General features: G+C 33.2%; 1 protein-coding gene across 4 annotated transcripts in view; it reads right to left on the bottom strand.

Annotated features, from left to right (window-relative positions):
* LOC128234966 (uncharacterized) overlaps window positions 1-16,388 on the bottom strand; it is a 33,313-nt gene that overhangs the window by 4,493 nt on the left and 12,432 nt on the right. Inside the window, exon 1 of one of the 4 annotated variants that reach the window (XM_052949620.1) lies at window positions 9,369-9,982. The exons of the other annotated variants lie outside the window; for them this stretch is intronic. Coding sequence (XP_052805580.1) covers window positions 9,369-9,423 — 55 coding nt within the window. The 5' untranslated portion in view covers window positions 9,424-9,982. Of the gene's footprint in view, window positions 1-9,368; window positions 9,983-16,388 lie in introns of those variants that run through there. 4 annotated transcript variants of the gene reach the window in all.

Here is a 16,388-nt window from a genome sequence, read left to right on the forward strand (position 1 = left end):
AGTAATGACTTTATAGTTTATATTTGCCATTGAAGTGTTATATTGGACACTAATGTGGACAAAAATACACTTTAAGAAAATATTTTGTAAAGCACCAATGTTAACTGAACTCCAATTTTCGTTACAAATTTTCCACAAGTAGTTGAGTGCGTGCAGAATATCACTAACGATTCGAGTCCATGAATTATTCAGAGCGTCTGGGAGCGGGATCGGTTCTAACGCACGATGTGGTTCTCGTTTATCATTCCTAGTTATTTCATTTAGAAATTAAAACAAACGATGGTCCGTTGTGAGTTTTAATATGACAGTCCTGTATGAGTTTTCAGAGTTGTCTGTAAAAAATATATTTTATTTTTAAATCATTTGCTTTATTTTATAATAAATGAAATGAAAATGAAACAATTGTTAATTGTTAAACAAAAAAATCATGACTCAATATAACATTTTCTAAAACAACATCTTGGCTGGTATTTCATATTGTTTCTTAATTGAATCTACGAACGGTATAGCTAATCGTATTATGTGGTAAAATGACCAATAGAGTGAATGAAGGCAATGGTGTATGAAGATAACATAGACTTAAGTTGAATAATAACAATACCATCTCCGAGCACACGTCCAAAAGACCATTTGAAGTCAATTAATGAGAGGTTTCGTAACACGACGTAAACATGTGGCTACACGCACATGCAAAAATGCAGTAAGTTTCAACTTCTTCGATAACTTTGTCCTACACTTGTACTTATAGGATCGCTGTTAAGGCTTACATAATTTTCCTCGTACTACCGTACATATAATTTATAATTATAAACGTGTACTTTCATGACAAAGGGCCCAAAAACACGTACCTGTCGAAGTTGTGTTTTGCATGCTATCTAATTTTCATATATAGCACGATAGCCTGTTTCATCATTTTTATTAGTTTCAATCATCAATAAGCTAAGCCAATTCCATCTTTACTTTGGTAGATTACATATTTATATTCCTATTTATTTTGTTTTTCCCAAGTAGTTTTGTCAATATAATGCTTGATCGTTCCCACCATATACTAAATCCTGTTTAAGTGTATTATCAAAAGTTTATAAACCTGGTAACTAAAGTAACCCTATATACATATCTACATAATGCTCTAATGGTCTTTAAGGGACTAGACACCAGATTGCACCAATATCGGCAATTTCAGTATTTTTTAAACAAGCTTAAACTTAGCAATACGAACAAGCATGAGGCCAAAAATGCATCATTTAACGTCATTTAAAAGAATATTTCGTCGCTGCCTCAGCTGAGTTTACCCGTTTAAAATAGCGAATAGTGTTTTCCCAGCTTTTAGTGAGAATATTCAGCATGTGAAAGTCACGTGATTGTTACAGATACATATACTGACGCTGTTTTTAAATAAACTGGGATTTACGTCGTAGACAAACACAGGAAATTTCGAACTGGAATAACACGCATGAACTGCGAAAGATACATGTGTCGTAAGCTATAGGATTTTTGTTTTCTTGCAATACTATCATCTTGTTTCTAGTCCCTTTAATCTGAAAAAGCCAATGATTCGAATCAAGCTCTTGACGAGGAATGGGTCGTAAAATCTAAAAGAGGCAGACATTGATCCAGACAAACCATTTAACTAAAAGATTCCAGGAACCTCCTGAGACATAAGTTCCATTTATTTACGTGTTTCGCATGCTGAACAACATAAACAATTTAGTCGTCTCCTACGACCCACTGCAATCAGACAAAAATAATCGCAGGCAGAGAATCTGGCCCCATGCATTTTCTCGAAACTTCTTATGTCCCTTATAACAGGTTAAGCTCAGTTCACTATTTTTGTGTATCTATAATAAGCGTTATGTTTACTTCTTTAAGAGTATTTACATCCTAAATAGGAAATATCATTATGATAAAAACAATAAAACATTTTTCATTGATGAAAATCAAATTTAAGTACAAATGTATGTATTTTTGCTAATGTAAATAATATTCTTAAGCCTGTTACGCTAAAGAAGTTTCGAGAAATTGGGGCATTATCTTGACCTTTGCATATAGTGTGGCAAAAAAATAGCATCATCTATTCTATGCGTCGCTTGTATCAGGTTTGTTGGTCTCGTGGCCAGTTTTGGTAACAGTTTTTAAGACAGACATTGACAACAGACAGTCTCAAAGTGAGACATTCGTAGCATTCATTTTCAGTGTTTTTCTAAATTAAGAAAGCAAACCAAACAGGGCATTGCAATACAAAGGTTTTATCTAAACCATCTTCTCTATTTCAGTTTTACATTGAGATAATAGGACACTGACGTCAATTGATGGGGCAGTAATAAACACAATTGTCGGTGGACATTGAAAAGAAGCTTAAGGACGCATGAACAAAATATATATGCTATAACGCTAAAAAATGTGAGGAATGCAAATTATGACCACAGACACAGACAACGAGAATCAGAAAGCTATGAAAAGCTTGGTAGCGAAAATGTAAAATATTTCTTCATGATTTGATATATTGAATTAGTTATTTCTTAAAAGCCTAAAGGTGATAACAGTCATCAAACTAAACCACACTATGGTACGAACTGTAGCTGTTAAATAATGGGAAATGAGGACGGAACACGGGGACCATCAACACAGGACGATCTAAAGTCCGTAGTTTACGTTAGCATTTTATAGTAGAAAGAATACGGTCGTTAAAACAGAACCTTGACGTTCGCCTAAATTTTGTTTTAAATTTGGATTGTTAATTCAGTATTCAATAGTTTTGCCTTCGCTTTGAAACGTATAAGTATACGTAAAGAAGGCTACAAATTGTAATCATCCCAGTTGTATTGAGCATTTTTGAATAGATGACCTAATCAAATAATTTAGAAGAATTGACGAGTTAAGTTTCATTAACTTTTATTTCATTCTTAGCATTTATCTATTTACATCTGTAAACAAATTACAAAGTCCTAAAACAGTGTTAAATTCATAAACAAATATAAACTATATAAATTCTAACAAAATACTTGATTCATCTGAATAAACTTACTTCTTTTTATAAAAAAAGAAGAAAACATTCTGTGCTTTAAATATGTTTCTATTAAAAACTTCTCTAGAAAAAGAGCAATAAACGTTATATTTATCGCATGTGGTAGCTATTCTAAAGAAAATGTGGTTTGTCGAGTTTTTTTGTGTGTTATTGATCTTTAGGATACGGACCACCACATACTTAACATAAGTTTCATGTTTGCGCAATTCTATTGTTAAAAAACAAACAAACAGAAAAAAACAACATTGTTTTGTGAATGCTGGATCATCTTTTATGCAATGATTATCATAAAATACATACACACACCTTCTTGTTATCATTTAACGTTGTTTAGAAGTTTTCGTAATTGTAAGAATTGGTGACGAATGAGAGGTTCTTGAAGACACTGGCAAGCATATCGATATCAATCAAGGCGAGGAGATAAGACCTTTTCAGAATATGCATCCTTTTATTCTATCAATATTCTTTAACTCTGTTTCTGATAAAGCAATTCACTAAAATGGACATTTGTCTGATGGAATAAAACCATTACAATGGCGAATCCAGGATAAGACTTCAGCGGGCAACACCTTCGTGGGGCAGAGAGGTTGAACTTGCGCCATGCATCACATGAACCGACAGAACTAGGCTCCAAACGTAAGATTATGGTTCGGGAGATCCCCTTCAAGATTTGTATGGCTAATTTAAGTCTTCAATGGTGAAAGCTGGTGTTCTTAAACATATGTTTCCACATCATTTATTTCAAATTACCCCACCTAATAATCCTCCCCTATATCCACAATTGCGTGTGTATTACGCACAAATGTCTGGGTTGGTTTTATCTCTGAATTGATATTCGTAAACTCTTGTTTCGTTAATGAATATTTTTGATGCAATAGATTGACTGCATGTATTCCTTAGTTCATTTAAATACATATTCAAAAGAATCAGCAGTGATTCCTGCATTAAAAATTGTTTGACGAATAGTTCAGAAGCAAATGTATGCTTCAGTTCCAGACTCATCCATTGCATGAGAAATACCCAAGATGAAAGAGCATTGCTTATTGGCTGGAGGACTGATGCATTAAGGCATCAATAAACTGCAGTTGAAACTGTAGATTTCATCAACAAATTAAGGGAAAATCAATACGTAATCAATAGATCAAGAGACAATTTACCGCTGCTATGGTGAAATGTCGTTTAAGGTACATCGACATTAGACAATTAATATGTATACCATCATTGGGAATTGTCCAACTGTTACCAAAAGTGCCAGTGGTATTTATCTTATGCAACAAACGTTCAAAACGTTTTTGAAGTGTTTTAATGCAATTGTGTCCATGTCGATGAAGAGAATTTCAAACATGAACGAAGGCATCGAATAACGCGGTAATACTTATTACCATTTTTCGCATTTGTCAAAGATATTGCCAAAGATTGGCAATAGCAGATCAATTGAACGAACTCTCTAAAACTCTTAAAAATCCAGCCACACTACTTCAAAACAAGGTCATTTATTACGAGCTACATTTTTTGTATATTCCTTCATCTGAATGCCTTGTGTTAAACTTATGATTGATAATACTAATCATCTTACCAACAACTGCTAACAAACCGATCACGCTGGCTTGCCAATAAGCCATCGCCATTCCTTAATGGATAACTGCAAATAATGCTATGTCCAACACGACTGCATGTGAAAAAATAGAATGCAAATTGTTCAATGAATATTATTTCACATCGACCCTGATTTACACCAACAACACCAAAAGTTAACTTTTCCTTCAAAGAACCAACACTGTTAAGTATGCCAATTTATGGTAACAAAGGCGTTAAAATATTATAAATCGAAAGTTGCTTCCACTTGAAAATACAACATATCAGCGTGTGTATATATCTCGACAATAGTTCCAACAATTCACAATTTCTTATAGGTATTGATGATTTAGTCCCAGAGTATATCGATGTTTTTTTTTACTCTCGCATCATTGGTAGTGCGCAAAAGGACAACTCTACTCTATGGAAGCAAAAAAGAAACATCCACATATATATATTGAACTCAAATACATATTAGATCGACCAAATTGTTTGTTGTCCTGAAAGGCCGTATTAGCTTCTCAAATAGCTGGCGAGTAAAAGGCTCAATTACTGTCATATTCCCTAAGAAAAGTCGATATTAGAGAAAGCAATGCTTGTGATGTATTATGTCCTATAAGTATAAAACATGTTCTGAGTTTAATGCAGGCAAAGCGATGGTTAGGGTGTGGGGACAGTTGTTATACATTGTAAAACAATCTAGTTTGGATAATGATTGTCTTTAAGTCACTTAAAAAGTTATCAATACTTACAATTCAGAGCAATTGTTTTTTCATTGCAAACAATTTCGATACTTGTATATTTTCTTTGACTTCATATTCAGTTGTAATGTTTCACTAATAATGATAAACCACAAAAAACTTTGAACAAACTGAACAAGCCGTTCGAAGGAAAGTCTCTTCCTTTGTGTGTTCCGAATATGGTGTTATTGTGCAATATACTGAACTGCTTAGTATTCAAAAGTAATCATGGACTAAAATGATTATTTGTCTGAAAATCCCCCGACTTCATCTCAATACTCATATGGCTGGGTCTGGAGTCATCAGAAACCGAAAACTAAGTCTTGATGGTAAATATTGATTAGTTTCTCCGAGAATGACCAGAAAAAGTATATATCACTGTATAAATATGATTTGAGGGCAATGAAACAAAGAGAATTGACTGATATCACCATAACGATCTCATTGAAAAGAAATAGTTTTGCATATCTCATGTATGGATATCTTGTATCTCTATATCCTTGTCTAAAAGATTTTATAATTGTTTGTAAAATAAGTATATAATTGAACAAACACATGCGTTTAAATTAGATCAAAAGACGACACAAGAACGTCCAAATTACCCGTGTGATGGTGTCAATTACACTCGAATAAATTGTAAAGCCAATAAAAGTGAAAATAAATATAATATTTTTTTAAGATAAGACAATGCATGACTAACAACGGAACATTAATGTGCACGAAACATATTCCTATTAAATTCTTAATCCAGATATCAATACATACAATATTTGTTTGGCAATTGGTTTGTTTTTAAGTTATGGAAAACGACAACTGTACAAAAACGTCAAAGATGCTTTTCCCGAAACTGTCGTTGTAGCAATAATAAATGTACACTGCTTAGATATTTTATGATACATAGAAACCAGACAGAACGAGGAAAGTACACTTCTTACGCATTAAGATTTGTTTACCTGAACAAAAATACTCACAAACCAAAATGTATATATTCAATACATAGCCATTTACACATCTTATTGTATACTTTTTCGAAAAAAACTATATGTGTTTGCAAATCTTTAAAACATTATAAGCATACTTAACTGATTGGAGAAAGAATATCACAACACGTCATTTTGTAGCCAAAATAAACAACCTGTGTTTTGTCGAGAATGTGTTGGCAGCACATCAGGTGTCGAAATACCGACGAGAACAATAAGTAAAATGCATGTACTATTCATTATGATGAATGGCATCTGTGGAGAGACAGATAACTTTATTATAAATTTTCCTTGTAAAATGCATGCAAATGCGGAAGATCTTTTATGTTAAATGGTGTAAAAAAAGTCATAAATAATTTCTAGAAAAGACTTTTTGACGAAAATGTTTTAAGCCAGACACATTTCTATCAATATCAACCAGAAGAGACAATAAGATGGGAGCATTTGGAAACATGCGGCTGTTCAATTGTCAGTTTATTTCATCAATATGCAACAGAGGTAATGTCTTTCTCTCAAATAAGCACTTGTCTGAGGCTATGAGACTGGTTTAATAATGCAGAGGAATGGTTCAATATCAAAATTATAAGTCTTAAGTGAAGTTGTGTATTATTTATATTTTCCAAATATATCAGTTCATACACTTCGTACAATACTTTGACACTACAACACAAAACATCTTTCATGTTTGATAACTGTTGTAAAAACAATCATTTCAAACTAATTTCTTTTCAACACTTTACGACGACGTAAGACGATTACAAGGGCTGATATATTGATATCGATATCAACTAGAAAAGACATGGATATAGGAGCATTGAAAACATTTGGCCGTTCAAGTGTCAAGTGTTTATTCCATCAATATACAGTAGCGGCGACCTCTTTCTCGCAAATTGGAACTTGTCTGATGTTATGAGACCGTTTGTATTATGCATAAGAATAGTTCAATAGAAAATGAGAGTCTGTGTGTGCTGGTGGAGGGGAAAGTTTCCCCCAAAAAATACGTTTATACATTTCGTATGATAAAATTACACAGATGAACCGCTGGTAGTACGAAAAATTAGTATTCGTACATATGATCATGGCCATAACACCACACAGTATATACGCATCACATGTAATGCCTATAATCAATGAAAATAATGTTATTGCTATTGAATAATTCTACTTGGAGCTATGGAATTTGTTTCATGCCTGGGTTTCAGAAAGAAACACTGCCTGGGAAGAGTAAGATACTTGTATTGAAAGAGAATTACTAATAGATAGGCTGATGCATTTAGTCATCAACAAAATGCAGTTGAAAAGGAAGGTAGTATCGACCAATCAAGGGAAGATCGATGAATAATCAATAGATCTAAAGACAATGTATGAGAAGCCGCAGAAGATGTCGGGAATAATACATGTACATTAAATAGCAGGTCCTACATTGCTTTTGTTGTGAACAATTTGAAAAGTTTGTCATCTTTTTTTTAAGTACAAAATGAAACACAGCGTTTTTATTGAATTCATATTCTGGACATTTTTAAAATTTTCAAGGCTGACATATTTCTATCGATATTTATCAAAAGAGACAATCAGATGAGAGCATTTGGAATTTAACGGTCATGAAATTGACAATACTTTCATCATTATACAATTTTTCACTATCTGAAGAAGAAAACATACTCTTCTGTAATGGAATAAGACCGTTTGCATTATGCAAAAGAAACGAATGATCAATATGTATAAAAGTCTGAACTTCTTATTTTCCTATTAAATTCGTTAATGCCTCCTGTCTAATTAATTAGCAAAGATGCATCGAAGGAATGGCTCAATATGTTCAAAAGTCTCAAAGGAGTTTTTGAGTTTTCTTACTTTCTTAATCAATTATTTCTTACCTCTATAGGTGATCAGTTGGTTCAGATGCATCGAAGGATATATGTTAATTGTTTCTTGCCCAACATGTGAGCATAGTTCATTAAAATACACATCATTCACGCAGTTATACAAACACAAATATAATCGTGTGACAGCTATAGGACAAATTAATTATTCTAATAACGGTTGCTGCATGTTTTTGTTGTAGAAACATACACTCCATAAGAAAAAACAACCAGAAAAAAATATATCCTTGAATAAAAGAGAATGACTATGTGGTGGCTGATGCATTGAGTTATCAATGTACTGCAGCTGAATGGGTAGCTTGCATTAACCAATTAAGAAGAGATAAATAAGTATTCAATATATAAGGAGATATTTTATCGCTGCTATAGTGACATAGCTACAGAAGACGATTCAATGAGACATTTATGATTGTATACGTATATTGATATCATGTAACTAACAAACTCATTTTGAAACTATTTTAATGCAACTGCATCCTAACATATATTTTCACATTTATATGAAATAAGTTCATTATAAGTTTTGCCGGCCGTAGTATGTTTAGCTGCCTCTCCAGTACTTGTTGAACAGACAATTTTATTGTCAAACGTTGTAACAACTTGTCACCAGTTTAACAAGCTAATAACAACATCGATAAGTGTCGTCTAAAAATGTTAATTTCAATTACTTGAGCATTCACACACTGGAAGCAATAAGGCGAAAGCATTAAAGAACATGGTAATAAATATAACCACGTAGATATGACAAAGACGAAATCATTCGATAGAGCTTATTAATCCTCATACAATATTTCAAAACTCAAGGTTCGTTCCAATGCAGTACCTAGCAATCTGTGATAAGCATACCTAGTGTTTTATATATAGTATGTATGCACTGTGCTGTTTGTGGAGTTTTGTGCTTTCTTCCATGTTTCTTGTTTGTGATTTTTTTGTTTTTATGTTCTATGTTTTTGGCGTATACCCATTGCCATTATACCGGGTTTATGTTTAAACTTTTGGCTACTGAGCTTGTTTCTGCAGTTTTCCGCATACATTTTGTCTTATATTTCGTCTATCGGAATGTCGTTCTCAACGAATACATATTGTGAATAAAACGTTGAACCATATTTTGATACCATTTTAAAAGATAAATTATAATTCATAGTACTATTAGTATCAACAATCTTACCAACAATAGCCAAAAATATAATCCCGTTCGCTTGCCAATTAGCCATAGAATTCATTCTTAAACCTCTCTGCCTTCGCGTCTAATTAAAAAAGCAAATTAAGTTACACTCTCTTCACTGCATCGATGCAAAAGATGGACAACGCCTTTCACCAATTGTTTACAGGGACGATGAGTGTAATTACGAAGTTTAATTTCGAACTAGACTCCGTCCATAATGCCCCTGGCTCACATTAACAATGAAACACACCTTTCCCCAATGCACATACAGTGTCAAACTCAGTATAAATAGCTAAGCGGTGCTTTGCAGCGTTTTTAAATGAGATTTCTTCTCTCTATAACTGCAACATATCCACTGGAGCATTCATTCGAACTATAATTTCCAATATTGCACAACATCTGATCGGTATTGGTGATTGAGTCCCCGTTTATATCGATGTTTGTATTTTACCCTCGCATCACTGGACATGCGCGAAAGGACAACATTACTCCATGAAAACCGAACAGAAACATCAACATGTATATTGGAAGCACGTATCTCTACTATCGACTATCTATTTTGCTGTGCTGGAAGGTCGTAATAGTAACTCACATAGCTGGTGAGTAAAACGCTCCATTTCTTTCATCTTTGTTGGGAAAAAGTCGATACGACAGAGAACAAGGGATGTGTTGTACTTTGTCGTATAAGCCTCAACTATTCTCGTTATATATCCAGAATTATGGCAAGTAGCAGATCGTTAGGGTTTCAGGATAATAGAAGTAAATTGTAAAACAATCTAGCTTGGATAATGATAGCCTTTGAAAGTTCAATCCTTAGAAACGTTTAGATGGACACACTTAAAATTCAGAGCAATTTGAAACTCGGTACTTTTTTTGTTTTCTTCATTTCACTTCAGTAATGCTTTTTATTTTGCTACACCAAAGTAAACTTTAAAACAAAATCGCCATTCTTTACAATGATTTATTTATAGCCGTTTGTTTGCAATGGTAGTTTCTTCCATTGTATATACCAACCATGGTCATTGTACAACACAACACACTGCATAGTATCATTGAATAAACTGCTTATCTTTCAGAAACTACCTCGAAATTCCAGTGACCATATGACGTGCTCAAGTGTCATCAGAACCAACGGACCAGGAAACTTAGTCTTCATGGAAAATATTGATTAGTTTTCCAAGAATGATCAGTATAAAAGTATATATCCATTCATACGATAAAGATTGGATGGCAATGAATCAAGAGGAAAGTTATCAATATCGTGATAACTATTTGATTGCATACCTAGTGTTATCAAATGTAAGAACAGCACATCTTGGATCATTATACCAATACTAGTATCTGTATTTCCATGTTTGCATCTGTATTTAAATGCAAACCCGTGCTTTTCAATCATTCCATGAACGACACGTGAACGCCCGAATAAAGTCTTTATTCGTAGCGAAAATATTAGATCTCTTTCAAGATTAGAGAATATATAACTTATAACAGAACGTTTATGTACACAACAACTATTTCTATTTATCAAAGTACCGTAGATTTACCTGAAGTACAGACTTGCTTCCAATCAGTCTGCATGTTTCCACATGAATTTCGGGAAGACCACAATTGCACAATAACCTCCTATATGATTTTTTCAAACTTAAGTGGTTGACTAATTCAAATGCTTTTAAAATCCACAAATCTAGATACTAGGTTTTTAATTTTTGTTGTGGCAATACTATACTCAAGATGAAAATGTTAATGGTTCCTGGAAAACGGACACATGGTACACTTCTTATTGCAACAACATGCATGCATTCAATACAAAGCCTATAACTCATCTTTTAAAAAAAAGTCTTTAACGGTGTACATTTATATAAAATCATTGGAAGGAAACATTACAACATAATATCATATTGAGGTCGAAATAAACATCGTGTGAAGTTGTCAATTTAAGTGTTTGCAGCACATCAGATACTTTGGTTGTAGCAATATTCGACTAAATAGACACTGCTAACATATTGATGATCTCTAGGGATCAGACAATAAGTCTAACTTCACTTACAGTCAAACATATCTATTTAACTTATTAAAAAAAAACATTGCCTGTGCTTCGCAAGTTTATAAAGATGTTTGTGTAACTGGTGGGAAAAGGTTACAACAAAGGCCCTTCCTTTCTTCTGTAAAACGACAGATAATCTTTATTATGAATAGTATTTGTAAAATGCATGCATAGGCGGGAAATCGTGCGTTTTATTAAGTTGTCGTTCCAACATCATAACTCACTTCAAAACAATCCTATTTGTCGGAATAAAACGATCTTCAAAGAAGACAGTTTTAAATCGCCATTAACCAGAAGAGACAAGAGCATTAGGAAGCATGCGGCCGTTAAATTCTTTATTTCATCAATATGCAGTACAGTCAGTTTCTTTCTCTCGAACTGGCACTTGTCTGATTTCATGAGACCGTTTGCAAAGGAATTTAATATATATTAAAGTCTTAACGGAGTTTGTGATTTTTAATTTCCAAAACAATACGTTCAAACATTTTGTATGATACAATAAAACATTTTTTTTTTAAATCGTCAATCATATGACCACAGTTCATAACACTACATATCATATACGCATGACCTTTAAAGTGACACTCTTATTCAAATCAATACATACATATGTATGACGAACATCAAATATGACAGATAAATTTTTAACTACTTACTAAATAATGCATTAATGGAAAATATTAATTACTGATAACGAGATTGTAACCGTGTATATAATAGCTGAAAACGCTTGAAGGATTGGTGAATGCTAAAATATTTATTGTAGCCTACTTCACTCTTATAAGGTATATATACTGTGTTTTATGCTCATTTCTTGTAATCTAAACTCGATATCCTTCATCAGAATCATTGTTTTTGACATTTAGTCATCCTTGTTGGAATGTTAAAACACTATTATTAATTGTGGTAAATCTGAGTAAGAGTGCATCTTCAATCAAGTAGTATGACTACTAAAGATAAATGATTCCGACTAATAACCCTGGCAATTGTTGTATTCAATCAGAAATAAAATTCAGATGAAAAGGTACATTGGATTAACCAATTAAGGCAAGATCGATGAATAATCAATACATTAGGAGACAACTTTTTAGATGTCACGCATGGCAAAAACTGTCCTGAAATCGTTCATGTGTGTTAACTTTTGTAGTTTCTAAAATCACAACGTCAGTAATTATTTCAAATTCTGGACAAATCCTATTAATGAACGATTTTTAAAGATAGACATATATCCTATCAGAAAAGACAATCACATAAAAGCATTTGGAAGCACATCACCGTGAAATTGTCAGATATTTAATCTATATACATATCACTCTTTTTGTCAAAGTAATTTCTTTCTCTCAAAAGTACACTTCTTTGACAGAATAAGACGGTTTGTATAACGCATAGGATTAGCTCAATGCGTATGTTAATTGGCACAGATGAGTCTTATGATATTTGTTTATTGTTTTCTTGACCTACAATTCAAATACGTTCAGAAAAACACACATCATAAAAGCACTTTTATAAATTCATATCGTGTGACTGCGATAAGAAAAATGAATTGTATGTGTAACTTTTAAAATTGATGCATGCCTTTGTTTCTGAAACATACACTCCATGGATAAATACCCAAGAGGACCACCTTAAGAACAAATCATGACTAGGTAGTGGGCTGATGCATTTAGTCATCACAAAACTGCAGTTGGAAATGTAAGTTGCATGAACAAATAGGAGAGAGCTTGAGTCATGAATAGATCAAGAGATAATTACCGCTTTTATGGTGACACATTCGTTGTGCAATTTGTAACAACACACGAGCAATGTCAGTGATAAATATATGTGGTAAATTTATCTTATGTTACAAACATTTAATAGCTGGTGGTGAAACTATTCGAATGTAATTACGTTGTTGCATATTTATTTCAGCAACCATTGTCACTTTTATAATGTTTATGATACGAAAGGAAATACAAAATAACATAGATCTATTTATTAAAATGAACTTGATACGTTGAATTGTCATTTTGGTATTGGTATTTCAGTGCTTGCTCTATGGACTGTTACATCGACACAAGTTTTAAAAGTTTGACGAGTTTTCCTAATTTAATAGTGTTGTCTACAAAGACATTTAAGATACTAAAATTTGGGTATTAAAACCCAAACAACAAATGCATGAGCAAAATAGCCAATTCAAATTGTTGAATATATGAATAATAATATGTCGCAGATAAAGACGTATTTCTTCAAAAAGAACCTTTGAAAAACCAGCACTTACGTATTTATCTACCAGGTGTATAACGTTACTCGGTACTTTCTCTGTATTTTTCCTGTATCGAAATGTCATCCAAAGGACTTCAGATCTAATTTAACGTTAAAAAACAACAACTTTTACTGGGATATAAGCCTCAACTATCCTCAGATATATCCAGTGTTTATTGCAAGTAGCAAAGTCGCGAGGGTGTCGGGATAATAGATGTAAATTCTAGCTTGAAAATGCAGCCTTAGAAACATTATTAGGCGCGAAATAGCCAATGCAACTTGTACTATGAATAATTATATTACGCAGATAAAGACATACTGTAAAGTTTGTTAAAAAATCATAATTTGAAAAACGACCATTAGTCTGTTTATCTGACAAGAGTATATCGTTACTCAGTACTTTCTCTGTATTTATCCTGTATCGGAATGTCGATCTAAAGGACTTCAGATTTATCTTAACGTTTTTAAACTATTTTGATGCGTGTGTGGTATGTTTGTGGTATTTGTATTTATGATTGTGGTGTTTTGTGTCCATAGTTCATAGGCGACCTAGGTTCGATTCCCGCTTTGGGCGCATGTGAGTTTGGTTTGTGGTCACCAAGCCGGACAAGTGGGTTTTCTCCTGGATCTACGGTTTCCCCCACAACGCAATATCACACTCTCGCGTAAAACGTGCCAACGAGAGTGATTAATACAATGTTGTAATAACTTGTTTCACAGTCGTTGTAAAATAAATATGTTTAAACTAAGATGGAATAAAAAGGGCTATTTAAAGTGCTAATTTCTTACCAACAACAGTCAACAAAACGATCCTACTCGTTAGCCAAAAAGCCATTGCCCTTATTCAAAACACGTCGGCATTCGAGTCTGAGTTTATTGAGGTACACTCTCCTGAATGCAAAACTGCAAAAAATGTTCCATGCCTTCTACAAGGATTGCAAAGGTGATTGGATTAACTACAATTTTTAATTCCAAACAACAGTCATGTCGCTAAGTCTCTGGTACTCATTAATAATGAAAAACAATTTTCCAACAGGGCACCAGCAGTTTCAGTTTTTCCGCTAGTTGGAAGCATTTACAATGTGCGTATTTACTTTTAACAATAGTTTTCAATGTTGCACACTTGATCAGTTTTAGTGGATGCTTCCGAAGTTATTGATTCAGCGAGTAACTAATTGTGCACAAAATAGTCGTGCGCAAATTGAACACAATTCATTTTAAACAGTAACGAAACATACACAGATTTATTGAATAACATTTTATATCGACCTTTTTTTAATGTGCTTAAATGCCGTAACATTTGCTAAAACAGTTTTAAAGTCAATTTACAAATACTCGACCTCTGTTATCTCTGTAGAGAAAACAGTCGATACGGGACAGAGAGGGAGAGAGAGACAGAGAGATGTGTTGTATATTGTCTTGATGAGTCTAAAATGGATTTTGAGTTGATGGCCAAAAGCAGTATGGGAGTATCCACGCATAGTTATGCTATTGGCAGTGTAAATTAATTTACAGAGCCAACAGGGTTCGACTGTAATGCAGGAAGTACACGTAAAGTGAATATACATGCTAACGACGGTGGAACGAAAGGGCGTACATAGTTACAAGAATTTATTAACTGATGTAAATGTGTACAAACACCTTTTTGGTTTGCGAAAAACAGTTATTACTGTAAAGCTCTTTTTTCTCTAAGAATTGACCTAGTAACCTACTTTTTTACCTGAGGTCACATATGATCATAATTATCAAGACAACATGCAGATAACTATTCTGACCAAGTTTGATAATAATTGGATTAAAAACAATTGGAATTTAGACAGGGTTTTTTCTTCTGGGATTTGACCTTATGACATAGTTTTAGACCTGAAGTGACTTATATTCATAAATTTTCAAGCGAACATACCGACAAGCATTCTGATCAAGTTTCATAACGATTGGTTAAAAACTATTTAATTTATGTAAGGGAGTTGTCCACTAAAAATTGACTTAGTGACCTAGTTTTTTTACCCGAAATAACACATATTCATAAGTGATCAAGACAACATGCAGACAAGTATTCTGACCAAGTTTGGATTACCTTATATCTGATTAGTGACGGTTTTGATCTGAGGTGACCAATATTAATTATGGTTCAAGACAATATACAGACATGTTCTCTGACTAAATTTCATATTAATTGGATGAAAACTGCTGAATATTTTTAACGACAGTTTTTGTCATTTTATTGCGAGCAATTTTTCAGCTAAAATTCAGCTAAAACCTAAACAATTAATTATGCTGTTGAAAATGAAAAATACATAGACTTATCTGTATTTTTAGATCTTACCAGTTTAAATACATGTGATACAATAAGCTTGCTATTACGCTTGCTAGCAGATGATAGGTGATTAATTAAACATGATTAATGACTTCAATAAACAGTTCGAATATATATGTGAACAACTACCGTTTCGTCATGAATGATTTCATGCTCTTTAAGAAACACTCGATGCAAAACTTGGACAAAAGGACCGATTGTTCACAACTTTGTTAAAGTTAACAACGCAGTTAACATTAAAGTTAACTTTCAAATCGTTACTGCTCACATCACAAGTAACATCACATCACTTGAATTGTAGCCATATAATTGATAAACATGATTTTAAAACAAAATTGACAACTTGGCGCATTCTTGGCCAATGCGATGTGTTTGAAATGTTGCCACAACTTCAATTGAGCATGCGCATAGCAACAAGGTT

This window comes from Mya arenaria, chromosome 5 (assembly GCF_026914265.1).
Source record: "Mya arenaria isolate MELC-2E11 chromosome 5, ASM2691426v1".
Taxonomy (NCBI): domain Eukaryota; kingdom Metazoa; phylum Mollusca; class Bivalvia; order Myida; family Myidae; genus Mya; species Mya arenaria.